We start from the raw sequence: 20648 nt of genomic DNA, 5'->3' as shown, positions 1-20648 counted from the left end.
AGATAAGCAAAAATTCCATTCAAATTTGTAGATAAGAATAAACCAATGAGAAAGTCATTATTCAAATAATGCAGAACAAAGAAGCTTTGTCCATGATACTGGTCCATGTTATAAAAAAGGTTAGGAACTCCTGCACTGGAGGCATATTAAACTTACATATAAATACTATAGTTATGACAAAGCATAGTAAGCAGTTACTTGTATGTAAGTAATTATATAAAATACAAGCAAAGAAAATAACAATGAACCAGTCTAATCTATGAATTAAACAGATCCAACACTCTTATCTAGAAACAGGATACAAAGGTGGGTGGTGGGGCCATCTAGAGAATATATTCAAATACTCAACCCAACGAAAATAGCGAAAGGTATGATCTTCATACTATTAGTTTATTTTTCCAAATATCCATTCTGTTCTCTTGCAGAGAAGTCTAAACCAAACACCTCTGATAGTTTACAATTGACTCAGAGGGCTTTATTATGACTTCCCCCTAACTATTTTTACATTTTGGCATTCATTATTTTACTGTTTATGTAGGGCGCTCTTCAAACATCTGCCATCTGGGAACACCAGGAAAGCAGATTGTCCACAAAGAGAGCTTTCAAAGCGACTGATATCAACAAAGCTATTTTTGCTAAGGAATTCACCACAGAAATTTAGAGGCAAAGAAACACACACCATTACTGGTGTACAGTTTGCCAGGCCAGTCACTGTGAATGAATGACTATAAAAGTAATTTTATGAAAGAACTTAATTATTTTCTGGAATGGAACCTGTCCCACACAAATTTCCAGAAGGAATACAAGGCAAAAGCATCAGCAAGTGAAGCCTGCATCTGAAGCTGCACAAGACTACTGGTTTTAAATAGGCATTTAAAGATTATAGGACCATCAGAGAGGCCATTCAGCCCATTCTTTTTATGGGACCATTTGAAAGAAGTTTGAGATCCCTGCAAATTCTCCCTCTGATCAGTTCAGCTCTGGAAGTTATTGATCCTGCTTCCAACACCTTTTCAGGCAGCTGGCAAAAAAAATCACTGTGGATTTTACCCACCTTGGAAACTGCCTTTCCCAAAAGCTCCCTTCAAGAAAGCTCCACAGGACTATTGAAACAAAAAAATTTCAAGTCATCTTAAAAGTTTATTCCCTCCCTCCCATCAGCTAATCTGATCGACCATTCTCATTAGACCCTGTCCCCCTCTATTACCTTAGTAAACACTTTAAACAACTTTATATAATGCTGTTTACATTGCAAATACATACTGTATTTGTGCATATTTTATTCCATGTTTGTACTTTTATCTTTATTTTTTATATAATTTCTTACTCTTTATAATAAAATCATTGAATTTTGTTGATTTTTGGTGAATGTCATGCCCTGACCAACACACCAGAGTAAATTCCTGATACATGTAAGTGTACATGGAATATGGAAAATAAAGTAGATCTTTGATCCTTAATATTATCATAGTTCACAGCATAAATGATTCAAAATGTTACCCTTCCCACTGGATTTACTTTTTATGTCATTAATTTTATGTTAAGTGTGCCCATCTGGTGCCTAAACTCTTAACAAATGGAAAACTTTCTCCCTACCTGCCTTCTCAAGATAAAACTTGCCCTTAACTACTGGGAGAAGAACAATTCCAGCTTCTCCAGCCTCAGTAAGTAGTGCACAGAGCCCAGTTCATCATAGGAAAAGCCCTCCCCACCATTAAGCACATGTACAAAGAGCACTGCCACAGGAAAGCAGCAGCCATTATCAAGGACTCCCATCACTCAGGCCCTGTTCCACATTCCCGTCTCACTACCACCGTCAGGTAGGTGGTACAGGAGCCTTGGGTGCCACACCACCAGGTTCAGAAACAGTTATTACCCTACAGTCATCAGGCTCCTGAATCAGTGTGGATAACTTCACTTACCTCAATTCTGAACTGATTCCACAACCTTCGTGCTCACTTTCGAAGACTTAAATACTTTGTGGAGATTTGTGATATATATGATTATATGATACATATGTACAATGTCTGAAATACATCTTATGGAAATGTTTGTTTGATGATGCCTGGGTCTCAGCTGGAATATAATATGCGGTGAACGTAGATTTACCCAAGTGATATCAGGGTTGAAGGGTTTCAGTCGTTGTAAATTTATTGTTGACATACATATATGTCACAGGGATTCATTTCTGGTGGACATTCACAGTAGATACAAAGAAGCATAATAGAATCAATGAAAATCTACACATAAAGACTGATAAATAACCAGTGTGTAAAGAAGACAAACTATGCAAATACAAAAAAAGTAATGAATATATTTAAGTCTTCGCAAGTGAGCACGAAGGTTGTGGAATCAGTTCAGAATTGAGGTAAGTGAAGTTATCCACACTGATTCAGGAGCCTGATGACTGTAGGGTAATAACTGTTCCTGAACCTGGTGGTGTGGCACCCAAGGCTCCTGTACCACCTACCTGACGGTGGTAGTGAGAAGGAAACGTGGAGCACGGCCTGAGTGATGGGAGTCCTTGATAATGGGTGCTGCTTTCCTGTAGCAGTGCTCTTTAATATATTTAAGACAAATATATTCATTACTTTTTTTTGTATTTGCATAGTTTGTCTTCTTTACACACTGGTTATTTATCTGTCTTTATGTGTAGATTTTCATTGATTCTATTATGCTTCTTTGTATCTACTGTGAATGTCCACCAGAAATGAATCCCTGTGACATATATGTATGTCAACAATAAATTTACAACGACTGAAACCCTTCAACCCTGATTATCACTTGGGTAAATCTACGCTCACCGCATATTATATTCCAGCTGAGACCCAGGCAGCAATTTACAAATATTTTACAGTGATCTCCCTGCTCAATTTCTCACCAACTCAAAAACATGAATTTTGCTTGTGAACCATGAAGGTATTTGTTTTAATAAGTCTGTGCTCTCTTGAGTCTTCCATCAACAACACAGAGCTCCACAGTTGTGTAGCAGTTAGCACAACGCAATTGAACTAGAAAGGTCAGAGTTCAGAGTTCAATTCCAGCTTCCTCTATAAGAAAGTTTGTACATTCTTCCCATGTGTGTGGGGTTTCCTCTGGGTGCTCCGGTTTCCTCTCACAGTCCAAAGACACAACTGTTAGTAAGCTAACTGATCATTGTAAATTGTCGTGTGATTAGGAGAGTGTTAAAATTACTATATTGGCAGGAAATGAGGAATTGCTGTGTACTGTGTTACACGGAAACATGGCTCACTCCAGATACACTGGATACCCGAGGGCTTCTCAATACACTGAATATACTAGACTACTGATTTGGAGAAGGCAAAGTGTAGAGGTCTGTGGTTCATGATAAACCCTTTGTAATGGTCGAACACAGCAGTCTTGTCACACTCTTGTTCCAACAACCTGAAACCTCTGATGATTAAGTGTTAACCATTCTACTTATCAAGACAGCTCTCCTCCAAAGGTAGATGTTAAAAAAAATGCACTCAAAGTATTGAACGGCAAGCTATCAGACTCCTCAATACCCGAAGCCTGGACTGACACCTTGCCCTATTGTCCTGTTTATTATTTATTGTAATACCTGCACTGCTTTTGTGCACTTTACGCAGTCCAGTGTAGGTCTGTAGTCTAGTGTAGCTTTCTCGGTGTTTTTTTTTTACGTAGTTCAGTCTAGTTTTTGTACTGTGTCATGTAACACCATGGTCCTGAAAAACGTTGTGTACTGTACCAGCAGTTATGGTCGAAATGACAATAAAAGTGACTTGATTGATTGATTGGTTGGTTGGTTGTCCGCCCTGTTGGGTGTGGTCATTCACTGGTTCTATTGTGTTTCTTGTACATACTGTGATTGCCCACAAGAACATGAATCTCAGAGTTGAATATGGAGACATACATGTACTTTGATAATAAATTTCATTTTAACTTTGAACATACAAACAGCTGATTGTATGGTTTCTTTTATATGTATTGTGGTTTTATGTTTTTTTCTGCTTATTGCATTTTCTTATGCTGCATCAGATCCAGAGTAACAGTCTTTTCCATCTCCTTTACACTCCTGTACTGAAGGATGACAATAAACAATACAGAACGCTCTCTGTGGAGGGCATTCTAACTGGCTGCATCAGCGTCTGGTATGGAGGGACCACTGCACAAGATCGGGAAAAGCTGCAAAAAGTTGTAAACTCAGCCAGCGCCGTCATGGGCACCACCCTCCCCAGCATTGAGTACAGCTTCAAAAAAAAATGTCATCCATTAATATGGATCCCCACCACCCAGGACAGGCCCTCTTCTCATTGCTAGCATCGAGGAGGTACAGGGGCCTAAAGACACACACTCAATGTTTCAGGAACATCTTCTTCCCCTCTTTCATCAGATTTCTGAATAGACAATGAACCTATGAACCCCACTTTCTTTTAACACTACTTAATTTTCTTTTTTTAAAAATATGTACTTACTGTAATTTATAAATGTTATTATGTATTGCAATATCCTGCTGCCACAAAACATAAAAACTTCACAACATATGCCAGTGATATTAAGCCTGATTCTGAATCTTGGTCAAGGGGAAAAAGGTTCTGAATGTGGAGGAAGGGGCAGGAAGGCAGAGAAAAGTGTAAACTGCTCTGTCCTTTTTCTAATCAGCATGGCACAACTTAAATGCTTTACATAAAATTCCCCACACGAGGGAGATATGTTACAATAAATGGCCGAGTAGTTCCATTACAAATGACAACAGAATTGATCTATAAATGTGATTTAGCAGTTAGTCAACCAACGGTGCCTTCTGGAGTTTTGCTCCAGATTCTTTGTACTTCTGAAAGGCAAACGCAAAGATATTAAAGTATACAATTTTTTTTTTAACATCAGTTCTGTCAAATTATTCTGTGCAGATAACCCCTTCAAATGGAACCTGCCTTGCGCAGTGAAACAAGCTTTATCTGGACTCTGCTGGGGAACTAGAGGAATTCATCTTCTTCCAAGTTGGCTTCATGATTGCAGCCTCAACCAAGCATCTGATCCCTCTCTCACATTAACTCCAGCTTCAACCCTCTCTGAAAGAGACGCATTCATCCGCAATCAACTCCCCAGCTCCCAAAACCCCTCAATGCACTGTTTAACTGACTTCCTCCCCTGTACAATTCATTCCACAGTGGTGAGAGCCCATGGCAAAATGGTTCCCCACGTACAGATCCAAGCAAAATTAAATCATGTAAACTGATAATGCATTAAGTTAAAATATTAAGTATTTTAAATATAAAAGCCCTAGAAGGAGTTGACAGGAAATACAACTAAAGCTACTAAGGGTGAATCAGTGCTATCGACCCAGTGCTAGCTGGGCTGATGGATCTGTGGAATTCATCACCACAGACAGCTCTGGAGGTCAAGTCACTGAATATATTTAAAGCAGAGGTTGATAGATTCTTGATTAGTCAGGGTACCAAAGGTTATGATGAGAAGACAGGAGGATGGGGTTGAGAGGGAAAAACTAAATCAGGCATGACAGAACAGTGGAACAGACTCAATGGGTCGAATGGCCTAATTCTACTCCTATGTCTTGTGGTCTAAATTTAAAGAGTTGTTAAGCTATAAGGGAGGAGATGATGAGGTGTGGGGAATTTCCCTGAAGAAATCAGATTCCTGGAATGGTGCAGCACAGACGGAAGCTGCCTGGCCGTGGGGTTCCTTTGGATGATGCAGTTACTCCTCCTCCCCCCTTCACTGCCCTCGGCCTGCAGCTTGTGAGCATTTACCAAAACCTATGATGTTGCCTGTGATAATTAGAATAATCTATACAGAAGTCCATCTCTTGTTATGCTGGACAGAAGCCAAACTGGCACTAAATAGGTTTACAGATACTAAGCATTGCGAGGGGAGACATCTTCCAAACAGTTTGCCTTTCAGAACTGCCACTACCCATCATAGCGTTAATGTGAAATAGAACAGGTCATTCCAGTATTCGCATTAACATTCTGAGGCACACCACTGGTCTATGTTAGCAGGTTGTACCATAAAGATTCAGGTTCATTTATGTCCTGAACATTGAAATATACAGTGATGCCAGATTGTCTGTTGCTAACAGAATATCCACCGTGATTGTCAGAACAACAAAAAACACACCATGCAACAAATTAACATCAACAAAACAAGCCCTACTCCTCCTCCCAAAGGAGGCAAAGACTTTGATGAAGCATTTTGATCAAGGGTTCCCAACCTGGGATCCACAGACCTCTTGCTTAATGGTATCAGTCCATGGCATAAAAAAAGTTAGGAACCCCTGTAACACACACAAAATGCTGGTGGAACACAGCAGGCCAGGCAGCAACTATAGGAAGAAGCACTGTTGACGTTTTCGGCCGAGACCCTTCGTCAGGAATAACTGAAAAAAAAGACAGTAAGAGATTTGAAAGTCGGAGGGGAGGGGGAAATGCGAAATGATAGGAGAAGACCGGAGGGGATGGGATGAAGCTAAGAGCTGGAAAGGTGATTGGCAAAAGGGATACAGAGCTGGAGAAGGGAAAGGATCATGGGACGGGAGGCCTCAGGCGAACCCCTGTTACAGATTAGTTCGGCAATCCATCAATTTAGATGGATGATACATCCAAGCAACTGGCCAGTGAATCCAAGAAGCGGGGTGCAGTAGATGCACCTGTCTGTATAAATGGTGCTGAGGTGCAGAAGGCTAAGAGTGTCAAGTTGCAGAGTGTAAATATCACCAATAATTTACCCTGGTCAAGCCAAATGGATGTTATAGTCAAGAAAGTTCACCAAAGCCTCTACTTCCTCATTTAGCTAATGAAATTCAACACCTGACCTTTGGTTCTTATCAATTTTACACCACAACAAAAAGAAGCAAAATCAGGCCATTTGGCCCATATAGCCTGGCCTACCAGTTGATTATGGCTGATTTATTCTCCCCCCAACCCCATTTTCCAGTCATCTCCCCGTAACCTTTGATGCCAAACTCCATTTTAAATATACCCAATAGCTTGGCTTCTACATTCATCTGTGGCAATGAATTCCACAGATTCACCAGCTTTGGACTATAGATATGCCCGCTTATCTCTGTTCTTAGTGACATCCTTTCATTCTAAGGCTGTGCTCTCTAGTCTTAGACACTCTCACTACTGGAAACATCTGCTCCACATCCACACGATCTAGGTTTTTCAATTGGTACGGATGTACCAAAGAAGGCAATCTACATCAATGCATCGCAGCATGATATGGCAACTGACTTTGCAAGGATTTACAGTGAGTTGAGTCGATACCGAAAACCAGCCTCCTCCTCCACTGAATCTGGCTACACTCCCTGCTGCCACGGGAAAACTACCAATGTAATTAAAGACTACCTCAAGGATGAAAAATATAAATTGCTGGAAATTGTCCCACATCTTTTCTTTTAAGCATAAAAATAATACGCTGGGTTACCTGAATGTTGCTTGTGGAAGTCAAATAGTACAACTGAGAGGTTCATAAAACCATTTTGTCAGATTACATGAGGCGACAAGCTAAGACATTTTCTTCTGACACATTTACCAGATGCAGACAATGAAACAGGTGCAGACCTTGCGCCACACAACTATATAAGCACTCTTCCAAATACTGGAAAGTGTTGCAAGATAGGATGCTGTTATTGATGGGGTAGGGGTCAGATAATCCGGTGAAGAAGTGAACATAGGAGGCCTGTTCTTTGTGCTGTTGGGGGGGGGGGGGAAATCATACAGGTCCTCCAGTCTTTAACCTGGTACTCTTGGCAGGAGGCTGATTGCAAAATAATCTCTGGGGGATGTACATTCAGCTGACAAATTCCCGCACACTGGGGTATGTTGCAATGAAGCCAAATACTCATGTATATGCTAGAAAAGTTTTATTTCTTATTTAGAGGTACAGCTTAGTAACATGCCCTTCTAACCCAATTCACCCAAAGATACCCATTGGAATTAGAATTAGAATTTTATTTCTTGCATCCATCCAACAATATGAGGAGGTAAAACTCTTTACATTGCATCTCTGTTGCTATGTACAAGCTTTAAATGGAAATGTGAAAGGATATTGCCCAAACACTAAGATTGAATGCATAATTGCTTTGTATACATAGATGTGCAGTTAAATATACAATCGGATCAATGTACAGTCAGATATACAATCAGATCAATATGTATTGATAAAGCTGGTGAAAGAAGCCGTCCCAGAGCCTGTTGGTCCTAGCCTTAATGCTGCGGTACCGTTTTTCAGACGGAAACATATGACCAATTAATTTGTTAACCCATACACGTTTGGATGGTGGGAGGAAACTGGAGCATATGGAGGAAACCCACGTGATCACAGAAATAAAATACAGTGGACAGACAGACAGTGGAAGGAATTAACGGCGTTACCCAACTGTGCCGCTCTAAAGGAGGAAAGAAAATAAAGACTTCTCTCCTTGAACATGAAGTTTGAGCAAACTCACGCAGTAACCAGATGTGACAGAGATCAGCAGCAACAGCTGGAACAATCCGAGGTTGGGCACTGTGGTTAGCACAACGCTATCACAGCTCAGGGTGTTGGAGTTTGTTGTTCAATCCCAACATCTTCTGTAAAGAATCTCTGTGAATCCTCCCTATAGAATGCATGGGTTTTCCCCAGGTGCTCTGGATTCCCCCCACAGTCCAAAGATATACTAGGTAGGTTAATTGGTCATTGTATATTATTAGGTTAGGGTTTATCGGAATTGCTGGACAGTGGGGCTTGAAGAACTGAAAGGACTCTATTACTAACTAAAATACAGATGTAAAATTATCAAAATCATAACCTCCGTGGGAAAAACTATCACAACATTTGAAATTATAGTTGAGATAACAGGATTTCAGTGAGGAGTAATATCCCTTTAAGAAGTAAAATTTTTAGAAGAAGGGGTTACCTAAACCTGGCTCTGGTTTAAAGTCAAAACCCTGCAAACTGCATGACAATTGACACGATAGCCTAATGGTTAGCACAACACTTTACACTGCCAGAGACCCAGGTTCAATTCCCATTGCACGGTAGTGTAGTGGTTAGCATAACACTTTACAGTACCAGTGACCCGGGTTCAATTCCCATCGCACGGTAGTGTAGTGGTTAGCACAACACTTTACAGTACCAGTGACCCGGGTTCAATTCCCATCGCACGGTAGTGTAGTGGTTAGCACAACACTTTACAGTACCAGTGACCCGGGTTCAATTCCCATTGCACGGTAGTGTAGTGGTTAGCACAACACTTTACAGTACCAGTGACCCGGGTTCAATTCCCATTGCACGGTAGTGTAGTGGTTAGCACAACACTTTACAGTACCAGTGACCCGGGTTCAATTCCCATCGCACGGTAGTGTAGTGGTTAGCACAACGCTTTACAGTACCAGTGACCCGGGTTCAATTCCCATCGCACGGTAGTGTAGTGGTTAGCACAATGCTTTACAGTACCAGTGACCCGGGTTCAATTCCCATCGCACGGTAGTGTAGTGGTTAGCACAAGGCTTTACAGTATCAGTGACCCGGGTTCAATTCCCATCACACGGTAGTGTAGTGGTTAGCACAACGTTTTACAGTACCAGTGACCAAGGTTCAATTCCCACCTCTGACTGTAAGGACTTGTATACTCTCCCAGTGACCGCACGGGTTTCCTCCAGATCCTTCACATTCCAGGAATATACTGGTTAGGGTTAGTGAGTTGTGGGCATATGCTATTTTGGAGCTGGAAGTGTGGAGACACATCTTCGAACTGTGTAAGCCATTGACACAAGCCAGTGCATCTCACAATGCATTTCAATGTGACAAATTATCTTTTCTTATCTTCTGAGGATGTTTAAACCCAGAAGAAAATGTGTTAGTATGAACTTTTTGAAAAGTGAGGCAAATTTCCTGTTGTGACCTCAGATGCATTGAAATGTGTTAAATTGCACAGATCTGGATTAGCAGTGACAAAGCTGCAGTTTGAGTTTTGGAGCTCTGTGAACACATTTCTAACGCATGATGCCTTACTGTAGCTAGCTTCACAGAAACAAACTGGATTTCCATGAAGTGAATGCAAATTACTGCTGCCAATGTTACATAACTCCATTATTCTGTTTGCACAAAAGGAGAGAGAGAAACTTATTAAGGGTCAAAATGTGAATCATTACCAGCTACCATTAGTGCGATTAAAGATCTCATCACATTGCTGTTCAATGTGAAAGATTAAAGATGAGCTTTATTTGTCACATGTACATCAAAACACAGAGTAAAATGTGTCATTTGCATCAGACCAAATCAGCAAGAATGTGCTGGGGCAACCCGCAAGTGTAGCAATGCTTCTGGCGCCACCACAGCATGCCCACAACTTATTAACCCTAACCCAAATGTCCTCAAAGTTCAAAGTACGTTTATTATTAAATATGTATACAGAATACAAGTCTGAGATTCGTCTGCCCACAGGCAGCCATGAAACAAAGAAACACCATGGAACTCATTCAAGAAAACATCAAACACCCAACACTCAAAAAAAAGAACAAATTGCACAGACGGCAAAAAGCAAGAAGACAACACACAGAATATCAAACATCAAACCAGGAGACCAGTTTAGTTCAGTTCAGCATCTTGCCACTCGCCAATGCAGGCAAGGCCATTGTTCACCGAAGCGCCCAATCCACATCGATTGCCCTGATCAAACCACTCAAAAGCAGCAAAAAATAAGAGTAATCATAATCAGGTGCAATGTGAACCTCAAAGTCCCCAAAACAAGTCCTTTGAGAGAAACTGAAGCACCCAGAGGAAACCCATGCAGTCAAGGGGAGAATGTGCAAACTCCTTACAGTCAGTGGCAGGAATTGAAGCCGGATTGGTGATCAATGATGCTGTAAAGTGATTGAGCCGACCACTACGCTACCGGACCACTTTATGCAACACGCTTAGTTGTTCGGAAAGTATGGGATCTATCAGAGGGCAAATTTCAGAACTGACCGACTTGTGCACTGTATGGTGCTGACGATTGAGGGAGTTATTCAAAACCGCTAGCAACAGAACAGATCTGTGCAGTAAACAGATTCATCAGGAACACCAGTAAAATCTCAACTGCTTCCACAACTTTAAGTAATTGTTTACCACAGAAGAAAATTAAGATAATTTAGACAAAAATATCACCAAAACTGCTGACAGGTTCATTGTATCATCATCCCTGAGGCCTCACTGGTCATTTTGTCAGGGAAGATGGCACTGAGGAGGCTTTTGAATGTAAGAAGGCCAAGTAGCAGGAGCCAGTAGAGCAGTGCCAGAGACAGGGGTGGAGGGCACGACGTGAGCCTACACAAATGGGGTGTAGAGACTTTGCTGGTGGCTCGATCTACAGAACCTGCTCTCCCCTTGGCATTATGGGGGCTGTAAAGAAAAGAGCCATCAGGACCGTCACAGAGGCTACTGAGCGAGCCTCCAGATGGCCATGGATCAAGAGGTGTGACTCGTGGTCCAATGCCGCTGGGACATGCCAAGGCCTGATCAACCCTGGCCAGATTGCATGGGCAAGAGTGTCTGATGTTGAAAGAGCCAAAAGACCCAATGATCCCAGGTTATATCACTGATGGTGTGTCCCAGTGCATCCTAGGATTTGTCTCAGCAGCAACATAACAGTCACACAGTAATAAAGCATGGGAAAAGGTCTTTCAGCCCCCAGTTTGTCCATAGTGGCACTAAGCTAATCCTATCTGCCCATGTTTGGCCCATATCCCTCAAAACCTCCCCTATCCATATACTTAATCAAATGTCCTTTAAACTTTGTATTGTAACAGCCTCAACCACTTTCTCTGAATGTTCACTCCACTTGCCCCATCACTGAACTGCTCACACAATCTATGGACTCACTTCCTACACCTCATATTCTCAATATAGATTGATAATTTTTATATATATATTTGCACAGTATATTGTCTTTTGTACATTGGTTGTTTGTCCCTCCTGCTGGGTGCAGTCTTTCATTGATTCTTTCGTTTTTCTTGTATTTACTGCGTATGCCCACAAGAAAATGAATCTCATAGTTGTATATGGTGACATCTATGAACTTCGATAATAAATTTACTTTGAACTCTGAGAGAAGTTGCCCCATAGATCCATTTTAAATCTTTCCCTACATACTCTAAACCTAAGTTTTTAATTTCCCCACCCTGGGAAAAATACTGTAGCGCATTCACCCTATCTCAGCCCCTCATGAATTTATACATGTCTATACGGCCACCCTTCAGTCTCTTGCATTCCAAAGAATAACCCTAGCCTACCCAGCCTCCCCCTACAATTAAAGCCTTTGAGTCTTGGTGGCATCCTTATAAATCTTTACTTCTTCCAGTTTAATGATATCTTTCCTAAAACAGAGCAACAAAAACTGCACATGATATTCCAAGTGTAGTCTCACCAACGTCTTAAATTTCACTAGGAAAAAAACAACAAACGCAACCCTACCAACACCAATTTATTTCTCATCCATCTCCTTTTCCTACAGCTTCTTATATGAGAATATTTGTTTAATTTTAACTCTGTCCAGAGAACAAGATATCTATCTAAAGAGAAACCTTCAGGAGTTGATTTTGGTTTGGACATTTGATTGGGCAAATCTATGACCTAATTTCCACAGATGACTCAATTATTTGTGGTTCTGAGTTTGGGAATGAGTTGGATTTGGCAATTTAAATGCTGGCTGCTGGGTTCTAGATACAGGTCCACTGGAACGTTAATTTACTGGGAAGAACTTGTGTTTATATATATATATATATATATATATATATAGTAATCCTCCAACTTCACTGAAGGGTTGCTTTTCCAGTGAAATATTATGAGGAGCTGTTGCTGCAGTAACCAAGAGAAACAGGAGAGCTAATTTGTGTACTGCATCAAGAGCATTAATTGGAGCCATTTGTAGGATTCCCAAATGTGTTAAAGATTGACTGGTAGCTGGAAAGAAAACAAACTTATCCTTATTCTGACTCTTGGACCAATCTAGTAAAAATCTAGGATTTCTGTCCAAGCAATCTAGCTACCCTGCTTCACCACCCACTACGATGCAATATAAACATTAGAGATTCTGTCGAGAAACTTAATCAGGACTGAAATGTTCAAAGTTCAAACTAAATTTATTATCATAGTATATATGTGTCGCCATACACAACCCTGAGATTTATTTTCTTGCAGGCATTCACAGTAAATACAAGAAATACCAGAGAATCAATGAAAGACCGCACCCAAAAGTGCAGACAATAACCAACAACAAAACAAGCTGTGCAAACACAAAAAGAAAAGAAATAGTAATAATAATTAACAAACAAGCAATAAATATCAAGAACATGAGATGAAGATTCATTGAAGGTGAGTCCATAGGTTGCGGGAAATGTTCAGTGATGGGGTGAGTGAAATTATCCCTTCTGGTTCAGGTAGCATCTATGGAAAAGAATAAAGAGTCAATGCTTCTGTGCTGATGGAGGGTCTCGGCCCAAAATGCCAACTCTCTATTCCTTTCCATTGATGCTACCTGACTTGCTGAGCTCAGATCATTTTGTGTATGCAACACCACCTCATTATTTTTGCTCCCTTTATGCATTACTTTTTTTTACATATTTCTTATTATAATTTATAGAATATTAGATATATTGCACTGTTCTGCTGCCACAAATCAATACATTTCACAATATATGTTAGTGATAATAAATAAACCTGATTCCATTCTGACACAAGCGGGTGCAGGAGCTGATATCTGGAGATACAAGCAACCTACTGGAGGAACTCAGCTGTCAAGCAGCATCTGTAGGGCATGTATGATATCAGTCCTAATGCAGCATTTTTACCCAAAACATCCACAACCATTTCTTCCCCCCCCCCCCCCCCACCGCCGCCATAGATGTACCTCCAGCAGACTGTCAGAAGCTGTGAAGAAAAGGACAACCTTCAAAGAGAAACCTTTTAACTTTTAGTACCTATGTTGGACACTGGATACTAACATGCTTCTGATATATTGGACTCGTACTCATTTTCAATTGCAAACAAGCTGATTTAAAGGGTCGGCCATTTTTACTTGGCCTGTCCCTTTACGTGACATTCCGACTGACTCTTAATTGTCCTCTGAAGAGGCCAAGCAAGTCACTCAGTCATGCAAACCGCTATAAACCAGTGAAGGATGGAAAAGGCACAACAGTAGCTCAACTTTCTTAGAGGTTTGCATATATTCAGAATGTCACCTAAAACTTTGCCCAACTTCTACAGATGCAGAGTATCTGAGCTGGTTGTGTCACAACTTGCAATGGAAACACCAATGGCCCAAGAATGGAATAGTCTATAGACAGTGGAGGATACAACACAGTCCATCACAGGCAAAGCCCTCCCCATCAGTGAGCACATTTACAAGAAGCCCTGCCACAAGGTAGCAGCATCCATCATCGAGGACTCCCACCATCCAGGCCATGCCCTCTTCTTACTGCAACCATTGGGAAGGAGATACAAGAACTTTCGGTCCTACAACACCAGGTTCAGGAACAGTTTTTACCCTTCAGGCTTCTGAACCAGCATGTTCACTCAGCAAAACTCATACATACACATTCTATATACACATGCATACACACACGGATATCTATAAGGGCCATCGGTTAATCGGGGCAGCCACTTATTTGGGACAACATTTAACAATAACTAATTGAGAAAATAATTGGGATTCACATTGGGTTTTTTTGGAACACTATGCTATTTGACTGTGGCAGGAGATTGTTGTCAAACATTTTCATTTAATTTCATTTTTCAATCTTTTTTTATTGATTTTCAAATAAAGAATATACAAATCGGAAGAGGAGTCTAACAAGTAGATAATATAAAAGACATATAAACAGCAATAGTAAAAACAGAAAGTATATAATGTCAAAATCAAATAGGTAAAATATTATGCTGTTATATATACAATGGTAAAAAAAAACTACAACTCCTCATAGCAATCGCAAAAAAAAAATTGGAAATTTTTTTGATAATGAAAAAAACATGAACTGAAACAAAAAAAAAGGAAAGAAAAAGAAAGATTGGGCAGTCCAATTGAGGATAAAATTAGAAAAAAAAAGAGAAAAAAAACACATCCTTCCAGTCATCTCCGAACCTTCACTGATAAGGATTTCCCCCAAAGAGAATAAAGAAAAATAAATAAATAAATATAAATTACATCGTGTGAAAATATTGAATAAAGGGTCGCCAGACTTGTTCAAAATTAAAAGATGTATCAAATGTCCAGCTTCTAATTTTCTCCAAGCTTAGACATGACATAATGGAGGAGAGCCGATAGAAAACAGTAGGGGGGTTAGATTCTTTCCAATGTAGCAAAATAGCTCTCCTAGCCAGTAAAGTTGAAAAAGCTATCACATGTTGGGAGGAAGCAGACACTTTGCTTGCTTCCTCTGGAATAATCCCAAAAATTGTAAGTGGATTAGGTTGAACATCCATATCAATAGCTTTAGATAATATTCCAAACACAATCTCCAAAAATTATTTAAGCTTACACATGACCAAAGCATATGAGTTAGAGTAGCCACTTCTACGTTACATCTGTCACAAATAGGGCTTATTTTTGGAAAAATATGTGCCAATTTATCTTTGGACATATGGGCCCTATGTACTATCTTAAACTGAATTAAGATATGGCATGCACAGATAGATGAATTATTGACTAAATAATAAATTTTACTCCATTGATTGTCTGAAAGTGAATGTTGAAGTTCTACTTCCCTGGTGCGTTGAACCCTATCATTAGGCGACATGCGAGCATTCATTAACTGTTTATAAATTATAGCCATTAATCATTTTTGAAAGGGTTTAAACTGAAAAATAACATAACCCAAATTTAAAGAGCAGGCCGAGGGGTAATTCGGTAAAAAAATCACATAAAAAATTCCTAACCTGTAAATATGTGAAAAAGTCATTACACAGTCTTGTAAAAACAAATCTAAAAAAGTTTTTATTCCCTTAATTTTCCATGTTAAAAAAGCCTTATCCAAAGTTGATGGTTTAAAAAAGAATTTAGAATAAATTTTACTAGAAAGTAGAAAATAATTTAATTCCAAAAATCTACGAAATTGAAACCAAATTTTTGAAGTATGTTTAACAATAGGGTTGAGAACTTGTCTACCTATTCTGGAGAGCGAAAACGGAAGAGGAGCTCCTAATAAAGAAGCGAATGAAATGCCCATTACTGAATTTTCCTCCAGCTGTAACCATGAAGGGCGATCTTGGTCATTTATATCATAAATCCAAAAAGTAATATAACGAATATTAATTGCCCAATAATAAAATCTAAAGTTTGGCAAAGCCAGTCCTCCATCTTTTTTTGATTTTTGCAATAAAAGTTTATTCACTGTAGAGCATTTATTATTCCAAACATAAGACAAAATCAGAGAATCTATTTTATCAAAAATGTTTTTGGAACAAAAGAGGGAACTGCTTGAAATATATATAAAAATTTTGGTAGAATAACCATTTTTATAGCATTTATTCGACTTATCAATGACATCGACATAGGCGACCATTTAGAAAGTGCCTGTTGAGTATATTCAACTAAAGGGAAGAAATTATACCTATATAGATCTTTAAAATTTTTAGTAATTTTGATACCAAGGTAAGTAAAATGGTTTTTGGCAATATTAAAAGGTATTTGATCATAATAATCAGAAAAATTATTAATAGAAAATAATTCACTTTTATGTAAATTAAGTTTATATCCAGAAAAAATACCAAATTCCATAAATATAGATAACATAAAAGGAATAGATTTCCTAGGATTTGAAATGTAAACAAATAACTCATCTGCATATAACGAAACCTTATGTAATTTATCCCCTCTCCTAATACCCTGCACAGAATTAGAAGCCCTAAGAGCAATAGCAAGTGGTTCTAAAGCCAAATTAAATAATAAAGGACTAAGGGGACAACCCTGACGGGTACCTCTATATAATCTAAAGTAAGGAGACTTTTGATTATTAGTTAAAACCGCAGCTACCGGGGCATGATGAATCAATTTAATCCAGGAAATAAATACTGGACCAAAATTGAATCTCTTCAAAACCTGGAATAGATAAGGCCACTCCACCCTATCAAAGGCTTTCTCTGCATCCAAAGATAAACATTTTCTAACTTGCATCAGTCATATGCATGTTGTGGGCCATTATATGCTACACCGTGCTTAGACCAAACAGTTGTTAAATAGCATCACTTGCGTGCTTGAGTTCAAAAAGTGGTGATTTTTGTCACCGATATTTGGCAAATAATAAACAGAAAGACAACTCAGAACTGTTTTGCTCAATGCAGTTTCAAGTATTCAAGCTTGGAGATGCCAGGAACAGCTGGGACGGAAAATGAAATGATTGCACTACCTCAACAAGTTAGGAAAAATGAAGTTAGGGACTATAAAGAATGTGAAGGTATTGACAATCATCTTGAATGCTACAATGAAAATGAAGGTTAGGAGGATGCAATCATTGAAAGCATTGTATGAAGGTAGTCCATTATCTATGCTAAGTGTTTACACTGATTTTGTTCATTTACTGTCAATCAAAAAAGCATGTCAGCATACACAGAATAAATTTCTCCATCAATAACTATGAAAAACTAATACACAGTTTTACAGTACTGTAGTAGTATTAGTAGTGTTCTAGTTTATTCTGTATTTAATTTAAATACATCATTTGATACTTGGTTAAACAGTAGTTTGACATTTTTATACCTTTTTAACTATTTCCATGACACGTCAGCTAATTGGGGCAGCTGCTTAATTGGACCAAAATGTACTGGTCCTAATGTGTCCCAATTAACCGGAATATATATATGTATGTATGTATGCGTGCGTGCGTGTATGTGTGTGTACGTGTGTGTACGTCTACAGAGACACAAACATACACGCGCAGTTTTATGTATCTATATGTTTTAATTTGCATGATTTATTTTGTACATTGGTTGGTTATTAGTCTCTTATGTATATTTATAGTTTTTTTCATAAATTCTGTTGTATTTTCTGATTTTGTATGGAAATGATTTTCAAGGTAGTATATGGTGACATATACAGTAAACTCTTTGACCTTGAAGGTGGCAACTGATGATCAACAGCCGAGCTGGTGGATATGAGCAGTACGTGCCTTAGCCACATCAGTGAATGAAACTAAAAGTGATGTATAAGCAAGGCCTCTCGTATAAAATTTATGTTTGAACAGAAGATAATTCCACAGATGACCACCAAGCAGCAGAACTACGAAAACAGGCAGGATGACAATTAATGTCAGATTTTAAAATATATTTTTTTTAAGTGCTCATGTGATGAGTAGAAAACACTGTCAATAATTCAGAACTTCATTCACCATGAAAATTGCTTCTGTCTGGAAACAGCTCATCAGATGATTATTTCACGCTTAATAAACCTGAGGTACATTCACTTCTGGAACAGTATATCGTGACACACAGTTAAGTTCACTGTTTCAAAGGTGCCTTTAAATCATCTGACTTTCTCTTACTTTATTCCATTATTATCCTTAATACATTTGGCCTCGTTGGAGTGTGGCTCCATGTTTTACCCAACTAGATGACCTTCAGTACATGAGCCTTACTATAATTTCAACCACGGACACTTTTACAGTCGAGAGTGACGACATTCTCTCAACACTCAAGGCATAACTATAGATTCATTGTCTGACAACATTATCAATCTATAGGTTACTTCTAAGTGCTTCACATAGCAATTTACTCTGTGTTGTTTTGTGAGCTACACATGGTTCTAGCAGGGATCATGACAGCAGTAAAGAAGTATACACTTGCACCTTTCACAAGCTCAAGGATATCCTAAAGTAATATAGTCAATGTAGTTAAAGTTCAAAGTATGATATGTCACCATTAATTACCTTGAGATACATTTTCTAGCAGGCATTCGCGGTAGAATGGAGAAATACACCGGAATCAATGAAAAACTACACAAAAACACTGTTAAACAACCAACATGCAAAAGCAGACAAACTGTGCAAATAAAAAAAAAGGTACATTAACAAGTAATGTTGTAATAGGTATTCAGGTAATCAATTTCCTCAAGATCAAATACCAATCTGATAAGTCAAATGAATCTTATTCTATTTATTTATTTATATTTGTTTTGGATTTTTTCATTTCTGCCGCTGCTTATTTCTGGTTTGTGTATGAACCCAGCAAAGAGATTCAAGATACTCTGTGCCCTCCTGGATGGCCCATTACTTCTACAGGACCATAAGACATAGGAACATAATTAAATCATTCTGCCCATCCAGTCTGCTCAGTCATTTGATCATGGCCGATTTGTTTTCCCTCTCAACTCCATTCTCTTAACTTCTCCCCATAACCTTTGACACCATTACTAATCAAGTACCTATCAACCTCTACTTTAAATTAAATAGCCTCCTCAGCTCTGTGTGGCAATGAATTCCACAGACTCACCACTCTCTGGATAAAGAAATTCCTTATGTCTGTCCTAAAGTGAAATCCTTGTAACTCCAGCACACCCTTTCTTAAACAAGGGGCCCAAAACTGCTGAAAATACTCAGCCCAACCAATGTCTTATAAAGCCTCAGCATTGCATCCTAGCGCTTAGTTTTCCAAAGGGAGGATGAGGCAATCATGGCAAGGGAAGTCAATGACAGCATAAAAGTAAAAGAGAGGGCATATTATATTGCAAAAATTACCAAGAAGCCAGATGACTGGGAAGATTTTATAAAACAACAATCCATAACTAAAAACCTTAAGGTGTCACCACATACAACCCTGAGATTCATTTTCCTGAAGACATTTACAGGAAAGTAGAGGAATACAATAGAATTTATGAAAACTATACAGAAGCAAAGACCGACAAACAACTGTAGTAACAGGCCCTTCCGTCCCAACGAGCCTGTGCCACCGGATTACACCCTTGTAACCAACTGACCCGTACATCTTTGGTATACATGAGGAAAGCCAATCACAGGGAACACATACAAACTCCTTACAGACAGCAGCAGAGTTGAACCTGTAACAGTGTTATGCCAACTTCTACACTATCACATCACCCCATTCTTCCATCATTCTACTGAGAATTTAGGGCAACAAAATAATTTTAAGGTCTCCAAATAAACCCTGATGTTCATTGAAGCTGTACTTACCCATAATAATCCAAGTAAGTGTACAGGAGATAGTGCAGCTCATGCTTGAGGCAGTAGAGAATGAAACAGCCATGGAAATCAAGTCCTTCACTGGACCGATACTCTGGAACCAGCCGAGGGTTTTGCATCACTCCCCCTGTGCCACTAAGCCTGGCCAAGAGCTGCCCAAAGTCTGCAAGCTCTGATGGGATGAACACCTGTTTTCTGTTTTAAAAAATACAAAAAAAAATTAAAGACAACTTGCAAAATATAAAACTCCTAACTCTCCCTGTTTACAGACAAGTAAATACATTTATTATAGCTTCTATGTGGAGATACAACACGGTTACAGGCCCTTCTGGGCCACCAGTCTGCACTGCCCAATTACATTCATGTGACCAATTCACCTACTAACCTATATGTCCTTGGACTATGGGAGGAAACCAGACCATCCAGAGGAAACCCACGCGGTTATGGGAGAACGGACAAGCTCCTTATAGACAGCGGTGGAAATGGAACCCAGGT

The 20648-nt window shown here is 39.2% G+C and overlaps 1 protein-coding gene across 2 annotated transcripts in view; it reads right to left on the bottom strand.

The window, feature by feature from the left end:
- The window catches only part of spg11 (SPG11 vesicle trafficking associated, spatacsin), a 213490-nt gene that overhangs the window by 111047 nt on the left and 81795 nt on the right, over positions 1 to 20648 (bottom strand). For both annotated transcript variants that reach the window (XM_059953035.1, XM_059953036.1), the window contains exon 16: positions 20145 to 20348. In XM_059953035.1, the coding sequence (XP_059809018.1) occupies positions 20145 to 20348 (204 nt within the window). The remainder of the gene's footprint in view (positions 1 to 20144; positions 20349 to 20648) is intronic.

Source organism: Hypanus sabinus, chromosome 28 (assembly GCF_030144855.1).
Source record: "Hypanus sabinus isolate sHypSab1 chromosome 28, sHypSab1.hap1, whole genome shotgun sequence".
Lineage (NCBI taxonomy): Eukaryota > Metazoa > Chordata > Chondrichthyes > Myliobatiformes > Dasyatidae > Hypanus > Hypanus sabinus.
This window is presented reverse-complemented; position numbering and strand designations above follow the sequence as displayed.